Below are 18,600 nucleotides of genomic sequence, written 5' to 3' on the forward strand. Positions count from 1 at the left end.
GTTGGGCTGGGGTCCCAAGGGCAGTGACCAGGGCAGTATGGGGAAAGGGGAGGGCAGGGAAAGTCACCTGACTCCCAAAAGATACAGAAATATATGGAGGCACATAGGGAGAAGGACAGAGAGAGCGAGCGAGAGGGGGATTCTTTCTTTCATTCATACAATGTTTATTGAACGTCAAATGTTTGCCAGGCACTGTGCAAAATCACATAAAAATGAGGTGGGAGGAGTGCAGTGGACAGGGAGCGCCAGCAGGTCAGGCATGAGTACAGACAGGCAGAGACACAGACTTTGAAGCCAGACCCCAGCGCCGGAGCTGATGCCTGCTTGTTCGCCTGCTGAGGGTGAGAGTGCACCTGCTGTGGGGGCCTGACCTCACCGTGGACACCCACCGCGGGAGCACCAGTCTTCCCCCGGTCCCCAGGGTGTGGAAGCCAGGGGCCTTTGTAGCCCCACATTGCCCGGAGTTGGATACGAACATCCCAAGAGCTAGGGGTGCCTCTACTGGCTGGAAGGTAACCGTTCCATTCCCCAACATGAACTCAGAAAGCTTCAGCCAGGTACAGGCACATCCCAGGGAAAAGCTGGCTGAGGGCTTCCCTAATGCAGGTGTGGTTCCTCCTGGGCCCTGTCCCAGGCAGCCACCAGCACTGGCATCGAAGGCTTAAGGAAAATGGGGAAAGAAAGCATTTGCCCCTCTACTTTCTTCTCTCCCAGGCATAACATGGACGACACCTGGACGCTGGGGTCGGCCTTAGCTGACCTCATGACCCAGGACCAAGGTCTCCCCCAGGTGCCCCAGGAATTAGAAGCCAGGATCCTCTCTCTTCCAAGGCCCAGCAGCCTCTGCCATCATTTTGCAGCCCAGGCTCATCCAGGAAAGCCTCTGGGTCTAATGGTGCAAGCATCCAAAGTGCCCACAACCGGGCTGCCTACATGCTCGGTGAGGTGTTCAGCCGCCCCTGGCACTTCTCCCACCATCCTCCAACAGGCACGATGACAGCTCCATGCAGCCCTGCATCAGCCTCGCAGCCGCTGCCTCCTGCCTGCCCATCCCACCACTGCCTGGGGTGAAGGGTCGGTGCTCAAGGGTCCCACATGGTCCCCACCCTGTCCCCTCTCTCGACCCCAAGCCCTCCCGTTTTGAGGTCACACATTCCCCTTCCCTCCCCTCTTCCCTGAGCAATCCCTCCACCTCCGCCTGGGCTGCACCCCAGGCCCATGGGCAGGTGTTGGCCACCCCGCCTTCCTTTGCAGGTTTCTGGGTCAAGACTGTGACCTGCCTCTTGCTCACTGCACTTCTGCCACAGTGTGCCCTGTCTCCTGCGTCTGTCCCATCTGCTGCTAGCTCAAGGTCCTGCCTTCCCACGTCTCCAGCCCAGAAGGCTCTTCCCTTCTCATCTTCTCCCTGGTTTCCTGCTGTTGGCACACAGCCCTCTTTACCCACTGGGCTGTCCAAGTTAAGGGGCAGGAATCCTCCGGGCTTCTCCCCCAGCTCACCTCCCAAGCCAGTCAACCCCACGGCCTGCACAGCTGCCAGGCGCCCTGCTGTCCAACCCTCTGCCACTGGCTCCAGCCTAGGCTCAGCTCCTTCACTTGCATCCACCTCTGTCCACTGGGATCCCCTCCAAGCTGGCCTTACTACCCCAGAGGGCACGATCTTCCCAAAACACGAAGCGCACGGCCATGTCTCTTCCCTGGGAAAGTTCGCCTGCCTTCCCATGGGCTAACAAGTCCTTCCCACTGCACACCTGAGCTGCGGGATTTCCTGCAGTTTTCCAGACCAGCGGGGCCCCCACGGCGCAAGGCTCTGCACCCATGGCCACTGCCTCGTCTTCTTCATCTCCACCTCCCCGCCTCCTTCATGCGCCTTGACACCCTGCGCTTTTCCTAGTGCACCCTCATCAGACTTGTCTTCAGGGCTGACCGGCACCCCCGTGACTCTGCCTGAGTTCCAAGGGGACAGGGCCCATCCCTGCATCCTGCCTTCCACATTGCAGACTGCACGTGCCGTGGACCGGGATGGCGCTGGTCTCAGCCTTTGAACAGCATCTTCAGTTGATTTTCACAGTGATTGTAGACGTGAAAGGCCATTTTCCTATTTTACAGCTAAGGATATGGGCACGAGAGAGGTAAAGGGGTCTGCCCGGGTCCCAGAGCCCTTCAGGAGCGACATGGGTTAGCCAGGGGTCTATCGTCTCTGCCTGCTGCTTCCTTCTGAGTGAATGTGTGGTTTCCTTTGCTCTGACTTGGCCAACGCAGGCAGCTGAGGCTGTGCTCTACCCACTCCCGTCCCCCCAGGAGGCTGCCTGACCCTCTAAGCGACTCGAGTTTGGGGTACCTCCACCAAGTGCCCACTCCCCCCATTCACCGTTTGGCACAGCTGTAATGGAGCAGACTGTCCTGCAGTCCGCTATGACACAGCGCCAGGGGCCCTGACCACCAGGCAGTTCCTGAGGAGGCTTGCAAAGCCTCCAGACTTTTCCAGGCCCTGCCAGGGACACAAAGTAGAAGGCTGGGCTGGAGCCGCCTGAGTATTTCATTGAAAGTTCACAGACACAAGGGCTCTGAGCAGGGTCACAGCGTGGAGGAGGCAGGGTCAGGGAGCATAGAGTGAGTCGTCCCATCCTGAGACACTTTTGCATAAGCCCTTCCTGTTAGGTGTCAGGTCCAAGGAGCCCCAGGAGCCTGGGAAGGGGCACGTGAAGGCAGGGACACAGACATTGGAAGCCAGGGTGCAGCAGCGAGGGGAGAAGCCCCCAGGCCCCAGACTCAGGCAGGGCGGAGGCCAGGAGGCGGAGGGGGTGGGCTGAGGGCCCAGCTCACTGCCCTCTTGCTGTACTCAGCTTCTGATGGCCTTACTGCCTGGTTCACAGCTCAAGGGAGCCCCAGGACAAGAAGCCCTGCCCTGCCCCAGCCTCATGGGATCCTGTGTTTCAGGGACCATGAGAATAAACATGTCTCAGTGCTTGTCTCCACCAGCAGACATGCCTGGCAGGCCTTAGTAGTCGGTGAGGGGGTACCGCAGGAAGATGAAGACGAGGATGATGCAGGAGGCTGCCAGGGCAGAGCTGGTGATGTTGAACAGCCGGGCTGTCTTTGCATCCTCCACGGCTCCATTCAGGTCATTGAGAAGCTTCTTGTCTCGCACCTGAAGCCGGGAGGAGGAGAGGAAACAGACAGTCAGCCAGGGAGCAGAGCCCCGGAGCAGCTAGGAGCCCAGCAGGGCCAGTGCCACGGCACTCAGCACAGTATCAGTGCCTTGTTTCCGAGAGCTGACGAATGAACTATGGTTCTGGAGGAACATGTCTCCGCCCCGGGGTACCAGATACTGATGAACTTAGGGGCACAGGGGCATCATGTCTGAAACCTCTCAACCCTCTACTGGTTTATAAAGTAGGTAAGATGTATTTATATATAGAGAGAAAAGCAAATATGGTAAAATGTTAACATTTGGGACATCTGGGTGAAGGATATAAAGAAATTCTTTTCCTTTTTTGCAAGTTTTAAATGATCAAAATAAAAGAAGTTAGCCTCAGAGAGAATATGATTGGAGGATGGGGTGACACAACTCTCTCCTAATTTGATTGGTTCTGCTTAGTTTTAAATTAACTGGGATGCTCTGAGGATGAGTGTTGTGCATTGGCAGGAGAGACAGCAGTCTCCAGGGCCTTTGGGGAGGGATATTAAGGTGAAGGGAGTGGGCTGGCACTCAGGAAGTCTTGGGGAGGCAGTGGACTGAGATGGACTCATTTCCAAGAAGTGACCCTCATTCAGAATGAGTTATAGGGCCCTCCCTCCTCAGCACTCTTTCTTTCTATCACATCCACAGATATGTGCGTGAGTTTGCTGTAAGAAGAAACCAGGATGAGGAAGGGAAAGAGAATGGAAGGAGAGGAAGAGGCAAAAAGCCTTTGCCTTAGTAGATTGGGGCTCGGCTGAAAGAAGGAAGGTGGGCAGAGAGATACTGGGGCTGACTAATGCCTGGATCCCTTAGTGCACAGATTAGGCAGATGGACAGGAGACCCAGGTCAGAAGAGTGGACGGACAGGGGATAGATGGGTGGTCAGGGCGATGGGTGCGTAACTGAGTGGAAGAATGGAAGCATGAATGGTTTGGCTTGTGGGTGGATGGATGGAAGAGGCAGAATAGTGGAAGGAACAAAGGGAGAGGAGAGAAAAAAGAGGATAGAGGGAGTGGGGAAGGGAAAGAGAGAACGCAATTCAGTGGAGTGGAATGGAGTGAAGTGGAGTAAATGCAGTGAAGTGCAATAGAGTAGAATGGATGCAGTGGAGTGATGGAGTGAATGCAGTGAAGTGGATGGAGTGGATGGATAGAGTGGAGTGAAGTGGATGGATGGAGTGGATGGAGTGGAGAAGATGAAGTGGAGTGGATGGAGTGAATGGAGTGGAGTGGATGAAATGGATGGAGTGGAGAGGATGGAATGGATGGAGTGGAATGAATGGAATGGATGGAGTGGAGTCAGTGGAATGGATGGAATGGATGGAGCGGATGGAATGGATGGAGTGGATGGACTGGAGTGCATGGAATGGATGGAGTGGATGGAGGGGAGTGGGTTGAAAGACGGAGTGGAGTCAATGGAGTGGAGCTGGAATAAAAGTTGGAGAGAGAAGGGAAGGGAGGGAACAAGGGCAAATGAGCAAGTAGATGACTTGGAAGATAAATTGTACAGAATGTGCTATCAAAATGGAGAGATCAACGATGTGAAGAAGCAGGTATTGAGGAATCAGGGTAGGGAAGGAGGCAGGAAGAAAATCTATGCTCTCATCGGGTTCTCATGCTAGTGGTTTTGGAGGAAACTGACATCTGATTGAAATTTATATTCCTTTCTAAGGAGTGAATGTGTCACCCACTTACTGAGGTCTTATTTGATGCCTTTGTTAAAATAAAGTTGTATAACTTTCTCCAGAAAGAGCTATTACATCTTTTGTTAGACTTAGTCTATTTATTTTGGTTTTTATTATCATGTAAAAGCATATTTTAAAATCGTATTTCTAACTGATTTTGTATCCAGCTAAACTATCATATTGTACTAATTGACCACGTGTTCTTAATAATAAATCATATCTACAGCAAATACTAGTAGTTCTATTTCCTCCTTGTAGTCTATTCCTAGATAGCACAGCATAGAGGTTAAAGCACAGATGCAGAAACACTGACTGGATTTCAATCCTGATTCTGTGGGTCACAGAGTGTGCAGCCTTAGGCAAGCTAACAGCTCACTCTTCTGCTCCTCATTTCCTCATCTGTGACATGAAGATGACAACAGCGCTGCCTCCCAAGGTTGCGGGAAAGGCTTAATGAATTGATGGATGTGAAACTCCACCACAGAGCCTGGGCCAAAGTAAGCTCCTCTCATGGAGGCAAAGAAGATCCCAGAGCAATCCCAGTTGGCAGCAATGAGGACAAGCAGCTGAGTCTCATTCTTGACCTCAACGTACCAGGAAGGATAATGCTCATCTTATCACTAGAGGTCTATGATTGCATTAGAATTTCCACAAGATAAACATATTATTTCCTTCTCTAATTCATTAACAAGGTAGATTATAATTCATTGATTTTCTTATACCAAGACAACTCTGAATTCCTAAAACAAACTTTTGGTCATGATTTCTTTGTTGGATACTTGGAGTGAGGAATAATGTGGCAGAGGGAGGGTGAAACACTGCGTGCCAAAAGCGGATGGAGTGGCGGGCGGGAGGCTGAGGCAGCTGGGGTACTGGGTGCATGGAAAATGGCGGCCAATAGCTAAAGAAGATAGGAAAGAGGAGGGCAGGGGAGTGATCCCGGAAAGGTGGGTGGATGGAGCTGAGGGGTTATATGGATGGAGACTGGGTGTATGGGACAGAGAAATGGATGTAGAAACTTGTGCTGGGTAGGGAGGAGGGCTGGACGGATATAAGAATGTACGCTGGATGAGTGGGACAGGCAGGTAGCTGAATGTATGAATACGATGCTTCTTGATGCACAATGGGGCTACAGTCCAATAAATCCATCATAAGTTTAAAGTGTCATAATTGAACGTTTCATATGCATTTTCGTATGATGCATTTTTCACAAGCCCGGTAAGCTGAGGAGCGTACTGAGTGCCTGTGGCTTTCCTGCCATTGTGAAGTTGAAAAATCATATGTCAAACCATCATAAGGTGGGGACTGTCTGTATATGCTGGATGGGGGAACAGGAGTATAGACGAACATATGAATGTATGTCCAAATGGACAGATGGATATGCAAATGTATGCCACATGGGTGGGGCAGTTGGGTAAGTGGGTAAGTGAATGGCTGCTGGATGGGAGGTGATGTGTGGATATGTGAGAGCATGCTCAGTGGGCAGGACGGGCAAATAGATGAATACACGAGAATGTGTGCTCATGTGTTCATGGTGGCTTGGACTAGGACAGTGGCAGTGAAGGTGGAGGGACCCGGCCAACTTCTGGACATGTGTTGAAGGTGGAGCTGACAGTGTTTGCTGGGATCAGGTTTGCAGTGTGATAAAAAGAATGGAGGCCGGGCGCGGTGGCTCACGCCTGTAATCCCAGCACTTTGGGAGGCCGAGGCAGGTGGATCATGAGGTCAGGCGTTCAAGACCAGCCTGGCCAAGATGGTGAAACCCGTCTCTACTAAAAATACAAAAAAATTTGCCGGACACGGTGACAGGCGCCTGTAATCCCAGCTACTCAGGAGGCTGAGGCAGGAAAATCGCTTGAACTTGGAGGGCGGAGGTTGCAGTGAGCTGAGATCATGTCACTGCACTCCAGTCTAGGTGACAGAGTGAGATTCCATCTCAAAAAAAAAAAAAAAAAAAAGACTGGAACTTCAAGTGATTTCAGTGAATGGACAGGTGGTTACAGGAATACAGGAACGGATGCCAGACTACAGGGGCAGGTGCACAGAGGGGTTTCTGAATGCACACTGGATGGCTGGAGCAGGTCCATGGCTGGATATAGTAATGGACACTGGTGGGCTGGGACGGATCCATGTGCTGAATGGGTGGAACAGGTAGATAAATGAATTTATGATATGTTTTGGATGGGTAAGACTGGTGGATAATAGGAAGGAGGGTTGTTGATAAATATAGTGTAGACCACTGGATGGTAGATGGGTAGATAGATTCATCAATCAGTCAATCAATCATCAATCAATATTTACTTAGTGTCTGCTCTAGGTAGTTGCTATTCTAGGTCCTGCTTATATCACAAGGAATAAAACAGAGTCTCTGTCCTCACGCAGCTTACATTGTAGGGAGAAGATACAGAAAATAAACACAACAAATAACTAAAACATGTAATGTGCTCAGTGTGCTAAAAAGAAACCCGAAGAGGCTCAAGGGAACAGAGAGTGCTGTAAAAGGTGCGAGTCTAGCTCGGTGGCCAGGAAAGACCTTGTGGGGTGGGAGATATTTGAGGAAAAACCAGAAGAATGTGACAGACTTGGCCATGTGTTCATCCACAGGGAGGCATGTCCTGGGCGCATAGAGCTTTCTGTGCAGGGCCCGGTGCTTCTGAGGACTAGGTGCAGAGTACGGGCAGCAGATCACGGAGAGAAGGGGAGGATATACGGTCAGAGGAGACCATCCAGGAGCACGGTGCAGGCTCTGAGGGTGCTTTTTAGTCATTTAGAGCCGGAAAGATGAACGTGATATGACATATGTGAACCAGGCAGTGCTGGCCGCTGTGCTAAGAACAGACAGTGGGGGCTGGGTGCGATGGCTCACGTCTGTAATCCCAGTATTTTAGGAGGCCAAGACAGGCGGATCACGAGGTCAGGAGTTCAAGACCAGCCTGACCAACATGGTGAAACCCCATCTCTACTAAAAATACAAACATTAGCCTGGTGTGGTGGGGCACACCTGTAATCCCAGCTACTCAGGAGGCTGAGGCAGGAGAATCGCTTGAACCCAGGAGGTGGAGGTTGCAGTGAGCTGACATCGTGCCGCTGCACTCCAGCCGGGGCAAAACAGGAAAAACCAAGCAAAAAAAAAAAAAAAAAAAAAAAAAAAGAAGAGATAGCCGAACAGACAGAGAGAGATGGATTGAATGGTCCAGGGGAGGGTGAGGGTGGCTTGGACAGGGCAGCAGTGGTGAAGGTAGTGAGACCTGGCCAGCTCCTGGACATGCAAGGAAGGTGGAGCTGATGGTGTTCACCGGGATCAGGTGTAGAGTGTGATAAAAAGCATGGAACTTGACATGATCTCAAGGTTTTTGGGGTTTGATCAACTGAACAGGGAGCTGTAGAAGGTTGCAAAAGGAAGACTCGTTTAGCAGTTCAATTTCTGACATGTCAAGTTAGGAATGCCCTTTAGACATACAGTAGACATTTGGCATAGCACTTTGGGTGAGTCTGGAGTTCAGAGATGAGGTCTAGGGCAGAGATATAAATTTGAGAGGCATCAGCAGAAAGATGGTATTTAAAACTGATATAGTTTGAACATCTGTCCCCGCCGAATCTATGTTGCAGCGATCCCCAGTGGTGGAGAGGGCCTGGCAGGAGGTGTTTGGGTTATGCGTGCAGGTCTCATGGCTTGATGCTGTCCTCACCATAGTGAGTGAATTCCTGAGAGCTGGTTGGTTAAAAGTGTGAAGCGCCTCCCCGTTATCTCTCCCTTGCTCCCGCTCTCACCATGTGAGATGCCTGCTCCCACTCTGCCCTCCACCATGACTGGAAGCCTCCTGAGGCTTCCCCAGAAGCAGATACCAGCACCATGCTGCCTGTACAGCCTGCCAAATTAAACCTTTTTTCTTATAAATTACTTGCTCTCAGGTGTTTCTTTACAGCTGTGCAAGAACGGCCTAATGCTAAAGCCATGGTACTGGATGGGGCACCAAGGGAGTGAATGTGAAGGAAGGAGAGGACGGAGGGCTGAGCCCTGGAGCCCCGCAGTGTCAGAAGGTTAGGGAGTCAAAAGCAATTAGGAAAGGGGCTCGAGAAGAGTGGGCCAAGAAGCAGGGACGGCAAAGGGGGCGCAAGGGTGCTAGATGGTGGAATGGGCTGAGAAGCACAAGCTGGGACATAGAGGATGGGGCAGCCATGTGGGTGCAGGGGCAATGGATGGTGCTGGGTGGGTAGAGGAGAGGCAGGAGGAGAGTGGGAGAGAGAACAGGCTGATGGCTGGGAGTTGGGTGAGTCCATCGAAGCAAGGAAGGAAAGAAAATGGAAGGACATTCTGATGATGAATTGAGGGCTAGGTGGCCAGGCAGTTCTTCTATGACTGTGAATATTGACGGATGACAGATGGGTGAATGTGTGAAGGAAAAAGAGTGGGGATGGGCAGATGGGTACAGAGAGGAACTGGCTCTGGCTATAGAGATGGACGGGACAGGTCACTGGAGGAACAGGGGAGAGGAAATACAAGGAAGGGATGACATGGAAGTGGATGAAAGGGTAATGTTATGGTCTAATGTTCATGTCCCCCAAATTCCTGTGTGAAATCCTAACCCCTAAAGTGATGGTAGGAGTTGGGGCTTTTGAGAGGATTAGGTCATGCACGGGATTGGCACCCTTATAAAAGGGGCCCCAGAGAAGCCCTAGGATTTACTGGCAGATAAGGACACAGAACTTAACAGCCTGCAACCCAGAAGAGGGTCCTGATCAGAACCTGACCATGCTGGCACCCTGGTCTCAGACTTCCAGCCTCCAGAACAGTGAGAAGTAAATATCCAGAGTTTATAAACCACCTAATCCATGATAATTCGTTACAGCAGGCTGGACAGGCTCATGCCACTCAACTTGGAGGCACATGAATGGGAGACATGAATAAAGCAAAGGAAGGAAAGGCGGGATAGATGTGGCTGGAAGGTCAGATGGGCAATGGACAAGAGGAAACAAAGAGAGAATGGAAATTTTACGGCTGAATGATTAGCTATATTGGTAAAGCAGATAGGCGGATGGTAGAAAGAATGAAGGGGCTAGAAGGGGAGAATGTGTGGCTGAAAAGTGGGGCAAAAGCAAGGAAAATTTAAAAAATGAGAGGGAAAAGAAGAACGTGAGAAATTGATGCATGAACAGTGAGAGACAGGGTGGATGAGGAGGGAGGGGAATAGAGAAAGTGACAGTGGCTGGATTGCGCTGACAGATGGGGTGAGCTGAGGCATGCTGAGTTTGAAGAAGGCACACAGTGAATGGGTGAGGGTGACTCAGTTTGGGGAGCAGCAGGAGGAAGGGTGGGTGGATGGCTTGAAGGGTGAATAGATGTGTTGCCATGTGAGGTCACAGCCATATGAGGTCACAGGATTGAGGGATGATTGGGTCTATTGACAGGTAGGGCTGGGAAGGAAAGTGGGCAATTACTAAGAAAGTGAGGTTAGATGAATAGTTCGGTGGGTTGATGCAGAAGGTTGGTGGGGACAGAATGGGAGAGCAGGGCAGGGAGGGGAGCCTGAATGATCATGTGTGAACATAGGTAGATGGAAGTTTGGGTGGCTCTTTGGAGGAGTTGAAACGAATGTGGGAGGATGGATTGAATATAAGTTTGGATGAATGGACAGAGGGAGGACGGACAGATGGATGGACAGATGATGGATGGATGGACAGATGGATGGATGGGTGGATGGATGGTGGATGGATGGATGAATGGAGGATGGATGGAGGATGGATAGATGAACAGATGGAGGATGGATGGACAAATGGATGGATGGGTGAAAGATAAATGGATGGATGGAGGGAGGGTGGATGGATGGGTTGATGGAGGATGGACAGACGGAGGATGGATGGATGGAAGATGGATGAATGATAGATGGATGGAGGATGGGAAAGATCAATGTGTGATGCTGATATTCAGAAAGGAGTGGGTGGGCGAGTGTGTACATCGAAAACTCAAGGTAGAACCCACCCACCTAACCTGTTCTTTCTGATTGCCCTGTCACTGGAAGGTCTCACAGCCTCCTGGGCTCACATCTAGCAGCTGCTGTGTCCTGGCCACACCTGTTCCTCCTCTCCCACCCCCTTCCACAGCTCACAAGTTCTTCCACCTGGACCACCACACTGGGACTTGAACCCTCTGCCTCGAGGCTTGACTTGTCCCCTTCCCCTAACACTGGTTGCAGATTTCATGGCACTGATCATATCCTTCTCTTCCATGTCTCCTACAGATGAGAGCCCAGCCCCTCACGAGGTTTTCAAACCCCTCACTGCACTGCCTCAGGCACTCTTCCAGGACTGTCTTCTATTTCCCAACGAGGACAGGGGCCTTGCCAACCCCCTCAACTGCCCCACCTACGTGTCTTAGTTTATGCCCTTTCCCCCACCTGAAACACCTTTCCCCTCACCAAGCTTCAAGACCCAGTGAAATTGCTGCCTCCTCCTAGAAGTGTTCCAGCCTCACCCCAAACTGGGAATGAAATATTCCTTTTCTGAAACACTGTGGTGCTTCTTCCGTCTCATGTGTCCTTTGTCCACAAACATGCACACTCAGGTACATACACAGAGCACATATGCACACACCCTCACACACTTCTGTACACACATTTACACGTGCCATGCACACTCGTGCAATTACACACACATGCACACACTCAGGTACATACACACAGCACACATGCACAGCCTCTCACACACTTGGGCACACACATTTACACGTGCCATGCACACTCACGTGTGATTACACACACATGCACACTGAGGTACACACATCACGCATGCACGCACACCCTCACCATTAGGTCAACATGTCTTGATCCATTGTTGGCCAGCTCTGCCTTGAGCACAGGTTGGCTGGGGTGAACAGATGTGGCTGGGGCAGGACTGTCTCTGGAGGCTTTGCAGAAGAGAGACCCAGATCTCACAAAAGCTCTCCAGGCTGAGGATGTGCATATGCAGACCGGGTTGTGCACCTCGCTCACGTCACATTTGCCGAGTGACTGGGGCAGGGAACTGCTGAGGCCAGAAGGGTTAAAAGCGCGGCTTGGATGCTGAGATGAGACATTTGACCATCATCCAGCTGACCGCGGGAGCCAGTGGTCATCAGGAGGCTGCGTGTGGAGGCGGCATGAATGGAGAATTGACTTTTTGTATCTCTGCCTTCCCCGGACACCAGGCTGTGCAAAATGAGGCTCCAATCTCTGCGCTGCAGATCCAGCCTGCGTTGAGCTGAATTGGCCCGTGTGGGTGGGGGGTGGATGGATGGCTCGATGGGTGGATGGACACGTGGGGGCAGGCAAGGACACACGGTCTATTTCGTACCACTGCATGCAGGCCTCCGCCCTGCTCACGTGTGCTGGCTTGAATGTTGTTTTGTTTCTATTTGTTTTGGGAACAGATGAGGGAACAGGGGCTCAGTGAGGCAAGATGGCTTGTCTGTCCCAAGAGCTCGGATTTTAGCCAAGACCTTCTGACCCCAAGTCCGCCCTGTGCCCTTGGTGTAGGGTGCAGATCAGGAGACCTGCAGCTGCGTGGCCAGATGGATGCATTCCTAGGAGTGGGGTCCACAGCCAGCCAGTTCCGTCCTCCCTTCTGCCCAGGATACAGGCAACTCACCTCGCACCCACTCCCAAGTATGCCCCAAAGCTTCTCTGCCCTGGCTCTCCCAACCCCCGCAGGAAGGACACAGGAGGATCAGGCCTGGGAGGAGGTGTAATGAGCAGTCTCTGCCCCTCAGAAGGGCCAACCTCACACCACCCCCAACCCCTGCAGAAACCCAGCACCATCCAGAAATCTCTGACCTACCTACAACCCGAGCCAGATGGGCCTGCCCCATGCCAGCCGGCCAGCCACAGCCTGGGCCAAGCGGGAGGTGGGACGGCTTCCGGACAGGAGCCCAGGCAGCCAGACCCACGTCCGCAGGCTGTTGGCAGGGCACAGAGAGGGGAGGCAGAGCTCCACCAGCTGCAGCTTCAGCCCCGCAACACCGGAGCTCTCTGCTCAGGATGGGTCTGGGGAGCCACAGCTAGAGCTGGTCGGAGGCGTGACCCTCAGTTTCAGGGGTCCCTTTCCTTTGTTGCTTCTACACACACGCACACACGTGCACGCACACGCATGCGTGCATGCAGGAACATACACTCACCAAACGCACACATGCTCTCACACACTTGTACACACACATTTATATGTGCCATGCACACTCACGTGTGATTACACACACATGCACACTCAGGTACATACACACATCACACATGCACACACACACACTTGTACACACACATTTACATGCACCACACACGTGTGATTACAAACATGCACACTGAGGTACATACACAAAGCACATATGCACACATCCTTACACACTTGTGTATACACATTTACACATGCCATGCACGCTTGTGCGATTACACACACATGCACACACATTCAGGTACATACACACAGCGCCCATGCACACACCCTCACATACTTGTGCACACACATTTACAAGTGCCATGCACACTCACGTGTGGTTACACACACATGCACACTCAGGTACACATATCATGCATGCACACACACCCTCACACACTTGTGCACACACATTTACACGTGCCATGCACACATGAGTGTGATTGCACACATGTGCACACTCAGCTACATACAGACAGCACATATGCACACACCCTCACACACTTGTGTACACACATTTACACATGCCATGCACACTCATGTGATTACACACACATGGACACACAGGTACATACACACAGCACACATGCACATATCCTCACACACTTGTGCACACACATTTACACGTGCCATGCACACTCACGTGTGATTACACACACATGCACACACTCAGGAACACACATTACACATGAACATACCCTTGCACATTGTGCACACACATTTACACACACCATGCACACACATGCGATTACACACACAGGTACATACACACACACCACATATGCACACATGCCCTCACACACTTGTGCACACACATTTACACACACCATGTGCACCCACATGATTACACACACATGCACACATATGCATGCACGTGTGCACATACACAAATACACTCATGCCTACACATACACATGCACACACAAAATATATGTACACACTCATGCACACAATGCATTCACATGCACACATACAGTTACACTCACAGTACACGCCCACTTATGCAATTACACTTGAGTACACGCATACACTGGCACGTGCTGGCTCACACACAGGCCCCTGTGTCAGAGCCCAGGGATGGGTCGGCAGGCCCGAGGTTGAAGGTGCCCGTGCCAGTGGGCTATGCTGGGGGTTGGCAATGATGATGAGTCAGGAGCAGGACGGGAAAGCCGACGGCAGTTGCGATGCCGGGCGGGGTGGGGCTCAAGCTCAAGGATGGAGCAGAGGCGACGCTGGCCAGGCGTCCTTCCTCCCAGCCAGCCTCTGCCCAGCCTCTTCCCTCCCCGCATCTCCTGGCTTCTCCCCCACCCAGCAGGGCAGCTGCATTGGTGGAGTACATCTGGCCTTGGCCACTCAAGTCTGGGCTGGGGAAATGTGATGATTAGGCTAAACGTGAGCCAAGCCCTTCCTTCCGGTGCCTCGGGGTGGGGAGGAGGGCACCGGGGCCTGCCCTCGCCCTCCCGCTCCTTTCCCCAGGAAGGGCTCCAGCACCAGACACATTCACACAGGGCTGCCCCCCTCACTGTGAGCCCATCACAGCCTCCCTCCCACCATCTCCATCCCTGTCGCTCCACCTTGCCCTCAGGGGGACTGGGTCATGTCTGCCCGGCACCTGCTCTGCTACCAGTCAGCTCTTCTCACAGCACTGAGGTGATTCTGGAAGTCATGCCCTCTCAGGGTGGGGGCTGGGGAGGTGTAGAACCCGTTTACACCCCTCTTCCCTGAGCTGTCCTGGCCACCCAGGACTGGTCTCCATGCATGGCCTGGCAGAGCTGTGTAAGCACCTGCCCTTGGGCTCCGGGTGAGGAGCTGGATAAGAAAGTGGCCCCTCTTCCTTTCCACGGGGGTAGGATTCCAAGCCCTCTTCAGCCCCATGCTGGCCTCATCCCTGTACACGGAGGAGTGGCTGTTGCCCAGGTCTATGTCCCATGTCCCCTGAGCCCGAGCACCGACCCCCTCGGCCCGCCCCCAGCCCCTCCTGCAGGTTCCGCTGTGCTGGCTGAGCAGAAAACCAGGCTCTGATGGCTCAGGAGAGGGATGGGCAGACCCCTGCCCGCCCAGACCTAGCCAGTACCCTGACCTCTCTGGGACCCGCGATCAGGACCCCTCACTGTCCTTTGAACCATTGGCCCCTCAACTGCACCTGCTCTACCCGTGTGCTCCCCTGAGAGGGAGAGAGGCCGAGCTCGCCAGCCAGGGACCGTCCTGCCGTCACCACCTCTTCAGCCCGCCCTTGCCCCCTGCCGCCGACCGGGCTCACTTTGAGGGAGTAGGCCAAGGCGATGAAGCCCAGGCAGCAGAAGTTGAGGTAGACGAAGTTGAAGATGGACCATAGGTAATAGTCGTTCACCTCGGTGGTGTCCGGGTAGACCTCGATGACGGTCGTGGGGTTGGTCATCGTCTTCTTCTCGGCTAGGTGCTTGCAGGCCGGGGGCGCGCCGGTGGCCCGCACGCTGTCCGTCTTGCTGCTCTTGGACTCCATGGGGAACAGTGTGGGTGCCATCGGGGGAGAGGCCGAGGGCTCAGGGGCAGGGGCCGCTGGAGCCTGCAGGGCGGGGGGCTTGGACACGCAAGCGAAGCAGCCCTTGGGCGAACCTGCCGGGGGCCTCGGGATCCAGAAGGCCCCGTCCAGGGGGACTCGGGCTTCCTGGGCGCCGTCCGTGGTGCTGGCCGGGGCTCCCAGCGGGGCTGGGCACTGGCCGGGGCCCTGGGCCTGGAGAGGAGAGAGGGAGAGCGAGCTGGGTCCGGCCCACCGGCCAGTACCCACCCTCAAGCCTGGCGGCCCCGAAAACAGCCCCAGTGGAGACGGAAATCCCTGCGGGGGCCGCCAGCTGCCAGCCTGCCACCTGCCTCCCACACCCGCCCCGGGGCCTCGGCGGCCACAGACGATGCCAAAGCCCTTCTCAGCAGCCTTGGCAGGGACCTGGGGCTTTCATCACTTTGCCATCTGCGCACAAACACTCACCCACTGACACACACAACAGCCCCCCCCCAGAAGCACACCAACGCTGAGACTGACAGTTGCAAAACACAGAGTGCCCCAGCACCCCAAACAACCCCGCACACATGGGGCGCCGGACCCACAGCCACGCTGCCTCAGCCGCCAACCAGCAGAGCGAGCAGAGCGGCCAAAGCACCTGTCCACGGCGTCCGCGGACACCCGATACCGCCACGGGCACCGCCACGGGCTCCACCGCGGGCTCTCCAGAACCCGGGCGCACCCGCGGGCGCGCTCAGAGCCACTGAGGAGTAAACAACTCCCCACACAAGGCGACGCAGGCTCAGCCACGAGCGCTGAGAACCGGCACAGGTGCGGGGTCTCCAACTCGTGCGCACCGCCCCCCACCTCCAACCTGGGGACCCCAAGCGCGCGCACTTGACCGGAGCCACGCACCCCCGGGTCATACACAGACGCACAATGACAGACTGCGAAACGAACACTTCTCCAACGCGGCACCAAGTCGCTCGCGCCCTGCGCCACCCCGCGTGCCCAGCGCCCGTGCAGCGCGCGCCGGGGGTCTGCGGCCCCCAGCCCGACCCGGGTCTGCCGCAACCGCTCGGACGGCCGCCTCCTCACCTACAAACGACTCCTCGGCGCGCGGCCGGACCCCCTGCACCTTGGTGCGCGCGTCCTTCCGCCGTCCCGCGGGCCGCTGTCTGTCCACTGATCCGCGTCCCAGCGGCCCAACCTTGAGGGGGTGGGGAGCGTGCGGGGCTCGGCGGCGGCGCCGCTGCCTCCCCAGCCGCCTGTGCTCCCTCCGCAGCGCCAGACCGGCCGCGCGGCTGCAGCCCAGAACCTGACTCACGGCGGCGGCGGCGGCGGACACAGCCACCTCCCCGCCTCCCGCCTCCTCCCGCAGGGAGGGTGGGGGCTGCGGGCCCGGCCGGAAGCCGCGACCCCGGGGAGTTGCAAGGTCCTGCGGGGATGGGACCCCTACAGCGCCCGACCAGGGTGCCAGCGCCACCTCCATCTCCCCGGACCCACTGTGTCTTCCTCCCCACCCCACCCGGCCCCACCCCTCTCGCGGAGCCCCCAGCCCCGTGAAAGACTAGCGGCTCCCGGAACCCTCTCTATCTGCCTCCCCAAGAGAGACCCCTTCCTATTAACGCGTTCCCCATCGCGCTCCACCCCAGCGCCTGGGCCCTGCTGCCTCAAGGGACCCCCGCCCCTGGGTCCTGCCCTTCTGGCCTGTTGACTCTCAGTTCCCTCCTAAGGAATCTCCAGTCCCCTCCTGAAGAAGCTCCAGTCCCCTGAGCCCCAGCAGACCTTCTACCTGAGTGCCCATTTCTGCCCGTCCTATCCCTAACCAAGTCACCAAGGTCCCCAAGGCCACCCTCCAGTCCCTTCCCTCCTTAGCCCACCAAGTCCAGGCCCTCCGACAAGTTTCAGAGCCCCCTGCTCTGTTCCTTCCTGGCTGAGCCCACTTCTGCCCATCGGAGCTCCTGCCCCCTTTCCTGGAGTCTGACTTCACCCAGCCAGGGCCCCACTCCAGTTCACTCCCAGAGTCCGGGAGCATATGCGGCCTCTCCTGCACAGAGCCCAGGTCACACTCTCTCTGCCCGCAGGGCAAAGTGTCCCATTCCGAGCTCTGGTCCCATGCTGAGGTCCTGGCTGCTAAGGGCTGTCTCCCTGAAGGCTGGTTCACTCGCCTGCCCACAGCCTCTCTGTGATCCCCACCAGCCCTTCTGGGCCTGGTTCCCTGAGGATTCTTTGTTCCCTGTGAATCATTTTGCTTAACCAATGCTGGTCCTCCCAGCCTCAGCCGCCTCCGCTACCCCACCACATCCTCACTCTCACGGTACGCTTGACCTCAACTGATCTTCCATTCCCATAACAGTCCCCATGAGTCCCTCCCCAAAGAGAAAACTCTGGCCTTCCCTCCCTGCCTCCCTCTGAGTCCCCCACTTCACCACACAGGTGCCCTAAACTGGGTCCTCTTCACCAACCTCCGGCTCCCACTGAGTCCCGACCCTTTCCAAAGTCCCCCGGAAGCTGAGGATGCATGGCGGCCCCCGTTTCCCTCCCTCATCTCCAAGCCCTGTCTTCCCATGAAACTCCTTTCTCCTCTGCCACTCTCAATTGGCCTCCTGTGTCTCCGCAACCCTCTTTCCTGTCTGGAAGGCCAGTCCTGCTTGGGGTCCTTCTGTCCGCCTGTGCCTGAACCCCAGGTCATCTCTGAACCCTTTCTCTCCCCAAACCTCTGTTCTGAACCCTGATCCCCTGGAAAAGCCCAGCCCTCTGCAAGCCACTCCCCTTTCCAGCCTAGTCCCCACCCCTCATGCCTGGGCTGACCCCTGGCATAGCGTTATCCACAGCACGCCAGGAACCCACAGCACAGGGCTGATCTGAAATGATGCTGATAAACCCTAGTGAGCAGGAGGGGTCATCAAGCATGAGGGGCCTCCTCCTCATCTCCTTGGGCACCCTGGCCATGCTCTCCCTGGAGCCCACAGGCCATGGGTGGATGGGGCCTGCCAGAGAACCAGGGTTCCGTTCTCCCTCCCCAACTCCCTCCTCCTTTCCAAGCGCCTGGCCCAGGGAAAACTGGACGTGGTG

At 55.0% G+C, this 18,600-nt stretch overlaps 1 protein-coding gene across 1 annotated transcript; it reads right to left on the minus strand.

The window, feature by feature from the left end:
- Positions 1-2,518: 2,518 nt before the first annotated feature.
- Positions 2,519-16,955, minus strand: IFITM10 (interferon induced transmembrane protein 10). Its single transcript, XM_023183427.1, has 3 exons — positions 16,621-16,955; positions 15,304-15,756; positions 2,519-3,148 (listed from the first exon to the last, which is right to left on the minus strand). Exons 2-3 carry the CDS (start codon positions 15,544-15,546, stop codon positions 2,999-3,001), a joined length of 393 nt encoding a protein of 130 aa, XP_023039195.1. The 5' UTR covers positions 15,547-15,756; positions 16,621-16,955; the 3' UTR covers positions 2,519-2,998.
- Between the last annotated feature and the right edge of the window lie 1,645 nt (positions 16,956-18,600).

This window comes from Piliocolobus tephrosceles, chromosome 13, assembly GCF_002776525.5.
Source record: "Piliocolobus tephrosceles isolate RC106 chromosome 13, ASM277652v3, whole genome shotgun sequence".
In the NCBI taxonomy this organism is placed as follows: Eukaryota; Metazoa; Chordata; class Mammalia; order Primates; family Cercopithecidae; genus Piliocolobus; species Piliocolobus tephrosceles.